The sequence below is a fragment of the Cydia pomonella genome, chromosome 7 (assembly GCF_033807575.1).
Source record: "Cydia pomonella isolate Wapato2018A chromosome 7, ilCydPomo1, whole genome shotgun sequence".
In the NCBI taxonomy this organism is placed as follows: domain Eukaryota; kingdom Metazoa; phylum Arthropoda; class Insecta; order Lepidoptera; family Tortricidae; genus Cydia; species Cydia pomonella.
The window spans coordinates 8,369,783-8,382,923 of record NC_084709.1 but is presented as its reverse complement, the minus strand read 5'-3'; the positions used below and the strand labels follow the sequence as shown (position 1 = coordinate 8,382,923).

The 13,141-nt window shown below is 37.3% G+C and overlaps 1 protein-coding gene across 13 annotated transcripts in view; it reads left to right on the top strand.

Annotated features, from left to right (window-relative positions):
• The window catches only part of LOC133519756 (cAMP-specific 3',5'-cyclic phosphodiesterase), a 588,515-nt gene that overhangs the window by 572,789 nt on the left and 2,585 nt on the right, over positions 1–13,141 (top strand). For all 13 annotated transcript variants that reach the window (XM_061853844.1, XM_061853837.1, XM_061853836.1 and 10 more), the window contains 3 exons: positions 6,010–6,103; positions 10,806–10,915; positions 11,846–12,967. In XM_061853844.1, the coding sequence (XP_061709828.1) occupies positions 6,010–6,103; positions 10,806–10,915; positions 11,846–12,967 (1,326 nt within the window). The remainder of the gene's footprint in view (positions 1–6,009; positions 6,104–10,805; positions 10,916–11,845; positions 12,968–13,141) is intronic.

Sequence of the window (13,141 nt, the reverse complement as noted above, 5' to 3'; positions counted from 1 at the left end):
AAACAAAATTTATATCCTACGCTAAGCTTTACTATGTTAATCTCCTAATCACGGTGATTGTCAATCGCATAAAGCGTAGCGTTATCCGTTGCTATCTGTGTGTTCAGATCATTTCCACGATTGTACTATACAAATCTATTTATGATCATTTTATTTACTACAGTAACGTTCACTGTTACTAAAATGCAGTATTTGTCTTTCTTCTTTTATCATCTTGTTGCATGCATAGGTGTGGTAGAAGGGCACAGATGGGATAATTTTAATGAGTATTATTCATAGGAATGAATTTTAGACAAAAAAGTTTGTTAAACATCAGTATTTTACCTTTTAGAACATTCCATGAATATGGCAGTAGAATGAGTATATATAAATATCAATTTTCCTTTTTGTGAAAACAAATAAATAAAACGATTGTGCTATTTGTTTAATAATAATCAGAGTCACTAGCACGAGAAAATAATATTCTCGTATGTATTTATCGATGTGGATCATAATGTACCTAAATAACACAAATTGGCAATCGTTATTTGTTTTACAAGGGGGCAAAGTTGTTGTTGAACTCCTCGAGCTAACTTTGATCCCCGAGCAAGCAGGTTCATACAATAGAATCTTGAGCATTGCGAGGGTTTCGAGGCACGAGGATTAAAGAAACTTCGCTACCGAGTGAAACACTATTTTTCACCTCACCAACGCGAGTAAAATACTAAGTGTAAGGCCTGAGTGGACACTCGAGGCGGAGGCGTGCAGCGTGGCGTCGGGCTCACAAGTGATTTTAGCAGCGTGCACTAAGGCCGCTCCTATACGTTTGCATTTGTTCAACAACTCGAGTGTCCACTCAGGCCTTACACTAACAGTAAAACATTACAAATCAAACTTAAAGGAACACTGTTAAGGCCGGGTAGGTTCGGGTTCTTCTCTCACTCTCACTGATCGTAAGCGAGATGGATGTGCGTATTGTGCGTGCTCGGGGACGCAGTTATCATGTTTTCATGTTCAAAAAAAAGTGATTTTTAGAATCCATTTTCATATATTTAGCTATTGTGCATTTTTAAAGTGCGTTTTAGGCCTATGTAAGTGATTTTTTTCTATCGAGTCAATTTTTGGCAACCCAAAAATTGACTCGATATTGTGAAAAGCGATACGATTTTTAATACTGTCCTTTCTCTGAACTGCCGTAGGTTCAGAAACCATCTTATCACTTTCTCCAGCCAAATTGTTTACTTGTTCCGTGTCTTTTACGGCTCATAAATAACGGAACACTCGAGACTCGTAAGTAACGACACACTTTGCACACTTGCATTGAAATGTACTATTTGGTGCTACTTTACCGCATTAGTGCGATAATTAGTCCCTTCGATCGTGTTTTAATTTATCGCCACTCGTTGTGAATTTCCTATTTTTCGCACTTATATTGAAATGTACTATTTAGGTCTCTGTATTATGGTCTATGTAATACACAATTGATTACGCTTCATTATAATACAAAACTATTGTCTATCATTTTTAACTTTACATGAAAGTGTAATTTTTAAGGCGACTAAGCCAGCGGTAAAACCGAGATAAAAATAAGGTTATGATTTTAACAGTATGTTTGTGTCGTGTGTTCGACCGTAGCGTCAAAACTACTGAACCGATTATCTTTTGTGCCACGGGTTACACAGGCTACATTTTTAAACCCACTACTATAAAATTCTCCTGCATTACATACAAAATGTTAACAAACTTTTACTTGCATTGTTCTATTTTCAGATCAATCAATACATTATCAAAATCGTGTATTTACAAACAACTTAACTACGCGTATGTTTTCCTATGTAAACGTCATGAAACTAAATATGATGTGTTGCTTTTATACGTCACAATCATATGATCATATCATGTGACGTCGCGTAGGAAGTGGGCTAGGAGTTACCCGTGACAGCTTTCTGATATGAGCGGTGCTTTAAAGGACATTTGCGGTTACCGTCTGTAATAAAAGCATTCGGTATTTCCCATTTCAAATTTCACATAGAGACTGGTACGGGTAAACGGGTAAATTTATGAATATCAGATGGTTTTTTTACATTTGATTTTGAACTATAACACTAACAGAATAAAGCTACTACATAAAACACAATTTTCGTAATACCTATATACTTTATGCTTATGATGATAAGGTAAAAAATCTTGTTTATAATAATCATCTTAACCACCAACTAGCGTTAACCGAGGTGTCGGTGAAAATATCCTTTTAAGAGTCCCCGGCAATCTCGGCCGAATTTCACCTTCTCATACAAACGGAGTTAGTTCATTTATCATTTTAAAACTACGTGTCGGATTGTAATGAAACTTTAGGAATGTCTAGGGCTGAAATTAGTTTATATTTCTCCACCTTATAAACCAAACGAAATAGAGCAAATACAAGTTTTGTATGAAAATCTTAAATTTGCAGTATTTTTTAACTATGGTATCTGAGGCTACATTAACTAATTACAGACTACAACTAGATATACCTTATACTATTGTAAGTACAAAATGAGAGCGTAACTATGTTTGTATGGAGGACTGACCTTGCTGGGGACCCTTAAGGTGCCGAAGGTTCAGAGAGCTGAGTTATTGAAAAATTGTGCCGCTTTTTTGGATCACAATAAGGTTGCCAAAAAAATTATTAGCAATGTTAAGGATATTCTCTAGGGACTTTATCCATCCAAATCATTGATATCCGTGAAAAAAAGGTAATAAAATAAATTCGCTATAGACCTGGTAATAAATGTGATTTCTGATTTAATATAATATAATATCCGCGGTCCCGAACACGCATATCCATCTCCCTCACGAGATCAGTGAGATCCTTAACAAAAAACTGTAAATTTTATAAAGTATACGATGTGTAAGTATATTTTTTTAGTAGGTCGCTTTCTGACTTAATTTGGTCCAAGCCTGAACACTACCTAAATAGTACCTAACAATACATTTTATGCGTCGTACCTAGTATCATTGTTAGTAAACATTTCTTATTTTCCCTGTACTAAAATGTTGAAATGAAAAACCAATATGAATAAACTCAAGTACAAACCAACTGGCACATATTCCTGGTACCTACTGCCGCTCTAATGGTAAGGTAACAATTGCATTGTCACGACTCTATATTTCCCTCTGAGTGAAACTCCTAGTGCCACCACATGGCGATACACATCGTGATCGTGGCTACTTGTATACAGCAGCGTTACGGTATAGATCGTGTCATTCACGAATGTGTGCGCCGTGACTCGTAATGTCATGTTATTAAAGGTTAGATTTGGAAAAACTACGCGTCATCGTAGATGACACTAGCTACAGTGCTTAGTTCGATTGTATATTAAGTGTGTGAATGTTACTCAAAAGTTGTTGATTGTTGTCGTTGTTACATTCGGCCATATAAAAAAAATCTAATCGTACATGTTTGTGGCAAGTTTTTTTTTGTATTTTGTGGCTTCGTTTTTATTATACCCTCGGCGTAATACCCTCCTACCTTCGTCTCTTTTTCTTAGATTAAGCTTTTTATTAAAATTGGTGAATATTGAAAACACTTAATCACATAAAACCAGTACCTAAATATGTACTTATTTCATAAAAAATTACATTAAGTAACTAGGTAAACAGTTGTTGGATATTTTGGACAATGTTTTACTCATTGATAATCCCTCATTTAAGTACCTGTATATAAAGTACTACAGATATTCAACGTAACATAGCTACAAATAAAACAAAAATACCTATAATAAACGTGTTAATATAATTCTGTAACGATGCTAATACTCCTATCATGGCATTAGGTACTATTAATTCCTTACGATCTCAAGTCGTAATAAGCGATTATGTGATTATCCGTGGGGATTTCTGGATGATCGATAGAACCCAGTCGTCGGAACGCTGAGGAGAATTCTTAATCAGTCGTAATCAATGGATATTTAAGTACAAGCACTACGTACAAATCAAATAATAATGAACTTTTTTAGAATATTAAATTTGTGCAATCAGGGGTAATAGAACGATTTGGTGCTCTTTAGTATAGGTAAAAACTTAAGTAAGTCACCTGTTGTATGTAGTTGTGACGTGTCCGAATAGACAATACATGTTTAAAAGACACACACAAACAAAACTAATGTCTATTCGAACACGTCACAACTACATACAACAGGTGACTTACTTAAGTTTTTTACCTATAGGTATAGTGATTAAAAAAATAGAGCAAGTAATTTTATCTTTAGAACGATCTATCAATTTACACTACCTACCTACTGTTACTGCTTTTAAAGAAAAGCGTACAAAATTATAAGTACGTCATTAACTTCTACTTTTCAGAAAAGTGAATCACTTCTTGGAAGGCTGACTCGGGCAATATTTTCACATTTTCACGCCGACCGAGTGACCGTCATTCTACTTCTCTTTACTCCGAAATCTTTGGACACTCTCCAGAATGTCTAATAGAATAATATCCTCCAACTTTCATTAACTGAAATTATGCAAATGCGTGTTCCAGTAAGAGGTTTTGTTCTTTACAGAATTCGGAGAATCTTATATAATTTATCTGGCGCGGTGACCTACTTTGCAAATGTGTTGTTATTTGGTTAGTTTTAATGTGGCGGACACAAAACAACTCTCACTGGCTGAACAACACGGACTGTATGTCGTCAGCGAACGAAAATCACTGTCCCGTGAAGTGACACTCAGAACTCGCGTTTTTATGCAACCGCCTAATTCGCTTTATTATAAAGTAGCTCTGTTCCTTTCGGATAAATTTAACTCTTTTATTTCCTTTTACCGGAGGTGATTGTTACAGCAAAAAGTGTCACCAACTTAAAACATCGAACAGGCTAAGAATAGAATTGGCTTTACAGACCTAATACGGTGCAGATAGAAAAATCCTTTATCGCATATCTGTCTAAGAGATAATTAACGTCTAGTCGATGACGTGAGCATCGTAGAAATAACTATACCTAATACTAAACTGTATCACTCTAATACTAATCTCTATCAATGCCAAAATACCTTAGATTTGAGCAAACTCAGCTGAAAAATTGTCAAATAAAGCAGATTAATTTGAATGGCATTTAATGAAACCTCGGAAGTAGACTTCCTAATCTAAGCTAACCGGGGATAATGCTACAAGGTTATAGAAAACTATGTCAAGTACACGCTTTGAATTTTACACAAGATACAAAATGTTCTTATTTCACGCCCAGTTGATGGATTACCCGGCCGCCCAGCAACCGTACCCAATGGGACCAAATCCGTATCAACTATCCGCGTAGCTTTTATCACGTTGCTAGGCCACCTGCGATGCTGTTAGCGTGATTTGATCCGTATCGTTGCTATCCAATCGCGTTATCTTCTTTACATTAATTTAATAAATTCTAAATAATTCTAATTATTCGTTAAAAGTAAAGATCCAACTACAACTTCCAACGTTACAAAGAATGAAAACGTTTTATTTGTATCTAGATTAAAGCAGCCATGTCTGGTCATACTACTTTAAACTGAAGCCATGTCGGTCAGAGCTCGACAAATCCAATCAGAGAACCGCATCGTGCCAACAAATAGAGACAATACATAAAAGAGGAAAAATTGCCCAGCGTGTGTTTGTGAAAATCCGATTCACACGAATTCGGGATAAAATATTGAGTACATCCATCCATCTAACACGGTACGAGTACGTAGCGTGATGTGATGACGACAGTCTAGACGTTAAGAGCGAGGATATCGTATCGCTGCGACGAGCGTAGCTTCAGTTCAGTATTGCCCTAGCGCTCGATACTAATACACGCGTTGACCTACTATCGCAACAAATACTTCGCTCGTGCGGTGAATGCTAAATAAGTTACAAATTAATTACGAACATTGGAATTGTTTAGAAGTTTTTTGACTTTTTTTAATAATTGTGAAATGCGCGTGTGCGCCGAGAGACAATCTTTCCGTTGTGGACCAACTCGTTGGTTGCGACGCCGTGCTGCTAGGATGGCTCATTCAGTGGAGATGTTGCACTTTCAGTTCAAACGGATGCTGAACAAGGAACTGAGCCACTTCTCGGAATCCAGCAAATCCGGAAACATGATCTCCGAGTACATCTGCTCCACTTTCTTAGGTAAGTTTGTTTTTTTTATCCCATTTACGGGAAAGAGTGAACAACTGAGGAGGAGGCGAATCGTAAATTTTATGTTACAAGTTTACTTAAGCGTAGTTTCACACTGCCAAAAATATACATCTAAGAAGTTACCAGAAAGAATTATGTTTTACTTCAGTTGTGAAATCGGTGTTTACCAACATAAAACTAGGAATGCAAGCTTTTCACAAAAGTCGATGGACAGCCCGTTTACAACTGAAAACATTTGTAAACAAAAACGTGTTTGAATAATTCACAATATTATGAAAAAAAGTGGTAAAACACCTACAGAAAATATTAACGCAAATTTTGTGTCTGATGTATCAACTGTAGGTATTTCCTTTCTTTTGTTGCCCTTACAATGAATATAAAAGAACAACGTCTGCGAAACTCTTAAAGGCTTTTCGATGCTCAAAACTTAGGCTTTTGAAGCGTTATACTGCTCGTATCCGTCGTAACCTGGTGGAAAGAAATGCGTTTTATTGTAGTTTGGCTCTCTCTCCCAAGATAGATTTTTTGCCTAAACTAAATAACCTGACTTAAATTTTCCCAGATCTTATTAGTCATAAACTGAACCTTTTCACTGAACGAGCCTACGTGACGTCAGCAGCGTGCCGAAAACAACAATGACGTCTTGACCCCGCCTTACGATACGATATTGTTCTACTACTTTATTTCATACCTTTAATCAGAAACTAGTAAATATTTAAGACGGATTACCTCGATATAACGTCGCGTTCGACGCGTTCATTCTTGCTATTTTTCCATTTTATGTTTATACGTATAAAATTTTACACCTAAAGCTATTTATGGCTTCTAAACTTAAAATGCTACTCGACTTTCCTGGCCGCTGTCATATGCACGAAAGTACAATGAGAGTAAAATCAAAGCATTTTAGGCATAGGTATTCTTATTTAATGCCGCCATCTACTTTAACATTATTAAACCTTTTCCAAGGCTCATTTTTTTTCCTTTAGATCTGCTTTTGTAACTACGGTCAGTCTAATTTTACATACTTTTTGATACTATGTATAATTTAGAGACGACTGGTCGCCAACAAAGCATTACGTTTGCTAAGATTTAATTTTTGTTGCTCAGAACCATCCAAAACTCACATGAACATGATTGAACCACTATTGAAGATTGTAGCCAAAGTCAATAAAATTAAACCCACGTTAAAAATAAAATTACTAGTAACTAAAAAATGCTCAAAAACAGTCTTCGTATTGAACAACTTTCCAAGAAAACATTTAAAACATTAAATTTAGCAGTTTGCGGTTATTTTTATTGTGTAATTTATCTTTTTAGGTAGGTGTAAGAGATATTAATAATAGGCAATATTTGACCGAATACCAATAAGTTGCCGAATATTCGTGGCATCTCTACTATGAATAGCAGTAGGGTGGCAATTTTCATATCTCATTCAACTAAAATAAAAATATATATTTGAGGCCATATTTGTACAATATTGACGATTCCCGCGATGTTGTATACACTCATAGGGTTTGCCAGTCTTTCTTATTTAATATATTCTGGTTTAAAATAGAGCTTTAAATAATATACCTGATACAGGTTTAATATTATCATTTTAATGATACAATATCTAATCGTAGACATGATTTACACTCATTAAAACGAGCGGATGAGCTCTTCGAGGCAATAAAATATTAAGCGTAGCTCGCTTCTTATCTTGTTGTTCAGTCTAGCTGAACTATCGTACTACTGGCTCCCGACTGACGTGTGCTGTCTTGGCTGGGTAAAGTAGCATACTATAATTATTGTGGAGGTATACTTCAACTAATTCTCTCACTTTACTATGTGGTAGGCTGTATGCAGAATAAATAAACATTTGTTATCTAGAGATAATGAAGCAATGATAACCTCTTGCACAGACATTTCTGATAAGCCAAAGGGTTGAGGGTTATAGTAGTTGCCGAAGGAGCAATCATAAATTATGTCTATTTTATTATTATTTAAAACGTCGACGCTTAGCGTGTAACAACATAAAGTGAAACAACCGCAAGATGATCTTAAATTACAGTGTTTACGATCAAATGGCGCTCTGTGCTAGGTACGAGTATAGAAAAGTATAGTGTTGTTGGCAGCATAATTGTTTTCCTAACGTTCACTCGGTACAATCAAACGTACGTACGCTTTTTCGCAAAGATGCAATATATGTTCTGAGTATTATTTTATATAAGATAATACCTAACTTCAACAATAGTAGAGTGTTGAAGGGACTGCATCCTGTTAAATAGGCGATAAGTGCACTCGTGCACAAGTAACATATCAAGTTGTTGATGTTCCGCGAGAGTGAGTAAATCTTTAAACCTTTGAATGCCTTATGTCATAAATACAAACATTCAAACGCCAAAATCCTAATGTAAACCTTACTCGATAGTGTGAATGAAGGTTACTTTGACAGCGTCCGTCATAACACCTATAGTTAGTCCTTGGCGCTGTGGGCATGACTAGTTACGACGCCTTTAGATGTTCTTGGCGTTCAAATGGTTAAACAAACAATTTTCCAGAACTTCTAGCTTAAACTCATTACACTAAGTATAGAACACCCCTGTTTAACCCTGGTGATGTATCCAACACCACTCTGCTATTTTGAAAGAAACACAAGTCTTTAATAGATTCAAATGTCTCCCTTAACACCAATTTTATCCTTAGACAACGATAACGCTCCCTCTACTATTACCATTAGTCTGCGGGGCCTTCGTCGTTATGAATATTCAAGTGGAGTTTATTAGGTACATAAAATATGCAGGACATGGATATTTGAGTGGCTTAACGAGTCATTGAGGCAATTGTCTGTCGCTCGCAACGAGCGATTAATTTATTTTGTCAGCTCTGTCCATCACCAACTTTTCCGTACTCGCTGGCATAAATTACTTACGTAGTAATCAGAAATATTTTATTTTTTTCCTCATAACATAAATTAGGCGCGATCGTTGGATCATAGTATATGTTTTATGTCTGTACTAAAATACTAAAGCAGACCACCCAAAGTTTTATTGCAAATTGTATAATGCCTTATGTTTTTCAGCACTTTTTATATCACGAGAATAAATTAGGCCAGTGTACACTTTAGATAGTTGCTAATAAAATTATGTAGGGTAAGGTAGTTTTAATCTAGATCTGAGTTTTTGATTGCGTTAAAAATATATGTGGTAACCGTATTGAGTTCGTTATGATTATACGAAGCCGGCCCAAACAAACGTGTTTTTACCCATCAGACGTAATCCGTCGTTTTCCATCGATATTTCTACCTTTACCTGTCAAACTAAACCAATATTTCGGCTAGAATAATGAAATTAGAGCAAAAATAACATTTATCTTTTTTATTGATTTTGATTTACAAGACCATTTTTTTATTTTTTATTTTCCTTTAATTTTAGCTAAATCCAGATGCTAAATATAACTTTTATTACAATCATATTTCTTATCAACTTGGATAAGATAAATATTCCTGTATCTACATTTCGAAAAGTGGTCCGTGCGTATTGCGTAGCGCCATTGTAGTAAAACTGATAACAACTTGTATACAAAGCATAATCCTGAGTGCTGAAATTATACAATCACGAGTCGGCGTCTGCGATGGCGTTGTATCGCGAATTGGGAAGTCATTATAACCGTTAGGTAATCGATGGCTTATTAAGCCGTCGTAATACTGATCTGGGTGCCTAGCCAAGGTGACAATCGCTTGCGCTACGACAACGAAACGCTTTGTATCTCTCTATTACTCTTCCGTAGTAGTACAAAAGTGACAGATGCGTTTGGCATGTTGTCTGCGCACCCAGGAAACGGATGGAGCCTTCAAATACTATCGTCGTTGAAATATATTTTTAAACTAATCATTCTCTGAAATTGTGTTCCTTTAAATTATTTTTGGATTTCTATAAGTAGGGTAAATATTTTACAATTCATGGCGCAGCGACATTAATTCTATACCTATTAAATAGGTCAACGAAATAAAATCTTATTAATTTTGCAATATGGTAATAATTAGGTACAGTCAGCGTCAAATACTTTGTAGCAGTCAAAGTAGCCAAATAGTTCGGTACACCATACTAAATATATGGTGTACTGAACTATTTGGCTACTTTGGTTGCTACAAAGTATCTGACGCTGACTGTACATGGGTTGTGGCTAATATGGGCAAAGCCAGTGTTAACACCTGGTACCTAATTTATGATGTATTTGTATTGATTGATAGAGCTAGGTCATAGTGACACACATACCGCGACCTAGAACGATATCAATCTAATCTATCACTTCACATGTTCACCTACTTTCTTTCGTTAATGAATTAATTATATCAACGGTATCTATGAATTGAGTCAGATTTATTAACCAGTTATAATTTTTTATCCGAAATATGACACCATAACACATAATTCGGTTTCAAACACGTTTCAAATGTTACATAAAGATCGTTTTCGTTCAGGTATACGAACATAATGTATTTCACATCCATTTTACGGAGTACCTAATACTCCTCTACTTGGACTCGAGGCCGAATAAACGTTAAATAAATAGTTATTTAGAACCAGTGACTCTCTTTTCAATCTCCTGACAAATCCTTCTGATAGAATAGTGCAGATTACACTCAATGTGTAACATTCATTCGATTAGTCATTTTACGAAGGAACTTAGTTATGTGATTTTTTTTTTGCAGATAAGCAACAGGAGCTTGACTTGCCGTCTTTACAAGTCGATGAGGCATCGGAGAGGATCAAGAAGAAGGAGAAGCCACGCCCAGGCGGCCCGGCGACCACTATGTCACAGGTTGGTGCCATTTTTACTCATTCACACATAAGAAACATGCAGGTTTAGTTCCATTGTATTAATTTACCAATTACACGTGTTTGTTATTTATTATTAATTACATTTGTATGGTTATGTAAAATTATTCAAATAGTTTTACCCTATACCTATCTCCTCTTGACGGTTCCGTAGTCAACTAGGAACCCTTATAGTTTCACCATGTCCGCCCGCGACTTTGCTCCATGGTCGATAATTGCAAAGCTGCAATTTGACATGGATACATAAATCATGCATGACAACAGAACGGTAAAATAAAAAGTACGAAAAACAATACATACTTTAAATGAAAACTATAGCAAACATGATCGGTCCGGCCGTTTTTGAGTTAGGTATTGCAAAAAGTCTTCTCTTCTTACTAAAAATACGTACAAAATGCTGCGAAGGTACTCCTTTATGCTTGTAAATCTTGTAGTGTAACATCAGGTTCAAATTTGCATGGACAATTTATGAATGATTTCATTTATAACTTGTTCATGCACTTTTGAACCCAACTAAACTGAACTGTACATGATACTTTCTAAGTAATAGCCCATAGCCCCCGTTTAGCCTATTCTGGCAGAATGGTAACTACGGAACCCTACACTGGGCATGGCCCGACATGCTCTTGGCCAATTTTTTTTATTGAATATCTACAGTATACCTACTGCGTACCTATTAAATGTAAAAGATAACACAAGTGGCAAACAAACCATTCGAGGGCGCTTTATTTATTTTCGCAATCCCAATATTTTGTTCTTACTTATCTAATCATCGCTTGCTAGTGACTCTGAACATACCAGTATTCAAATATGGGGTCATACGTACGAGCGGCTACTTGCGCGCATCCGTTGTCCCTGAACAATAAATGTATTGAAGACATGTGGTAATCTCACGAACGCGTTTTATTCTCAGATAACTGGCGTGAAGAGGACGTTGACACACACAAATAGTTTCACTGGAGAACGCGTGCCGCGGTACGGTGTGGAAACGCCCCACGAGGAAGAACTCGGCAGGTGCCTCAGTGAGCTCGACCGCTGGGGTGTAGATATCTTCCGGATTGGAGACTTGTCATGCGGCCGACCTCTTACCGCCGTCGCCTACGCTGCTTTCACTTCAAGAGAGCTGCTGACTACACTACAAATCCCGGCACGCACGTTCCTCGCGTTTGCAGTAACCCTCGAGGAACACTACATCCGTGACAACCCCTTCCACAACTCGCTGCACGCAGCTGACGTCACGCAGTCCACTAACGTGCTCCTCAACACGCCCGCCCTCGATGCTGTGTTTACTCCCATCGAGGTGTGCGCGGCCTTATTTGCCGCCTGTGTCCACGACGTGGACCACCCCGGCCTCACCAACCAATTCCTAGTCAATTCCAGTTCGGAGCTCGCACTCATGTACAATGATGAGTCCGTCCTAGAAAACCACCACCTCGCCGTCGCGTTCAAGTTGCTACAGAACGACGGTTGCGACATATTCGTTAACCTTCACAAGAAGCAGAGGCAGACGCTCAGAAAGATGGTCATAGACATGGTGCTCTCGACGGACATGTCGAAACACATGAGCCTCCTGGCCGATCTAAAAACCATGGTGGAGACTAAGAAAGTTGCCGGTAGTGGCGTGTTATTGCTGGACAATTACACGGACAGAATACAAGTGTTAGAGAATCTCGTACATTGTGCCGATCTGAGCAATCCCACGAAGCCTCTACCTCTCTACAAGAGGTGGGTGGCGCTGCTCATGGAGGAGTTCTTCCAACAGGGGGACCGTGAGAGAGAACACGGAATGGATATCAGTCCCATGTGTGACAGGCACAATTCTACGATAGAAAAAAGTCAGGTCGGATTCATCGACTACATTGTGCATCCACTGTGGGAGACGTGGGCAGACCTAGTACACCCCGACGCACAAGACATCTTGGACACGTTGGAGGAGAACCGAGACTATTACCAAAGCATGATCCCGCCTTCACCGCCACCCGCGCCCGCGCAGTCACATGCAGATGACGATCGCCCAGAACAAATACGGTTTCAAGTGAGTAATAATATTTTACTATGTTTTCATTGTCAATTTTAACTAATACATTGTAATTTGTGTCTGAAATTAAATGCAATAGCAAATGAATCGATTAAAACCCGTGACAAAAAAATAAGGAATAAGTAATTAGGTTAGGTTGGTAGGTAGTTTTGACAAAATGAAATCCAACAC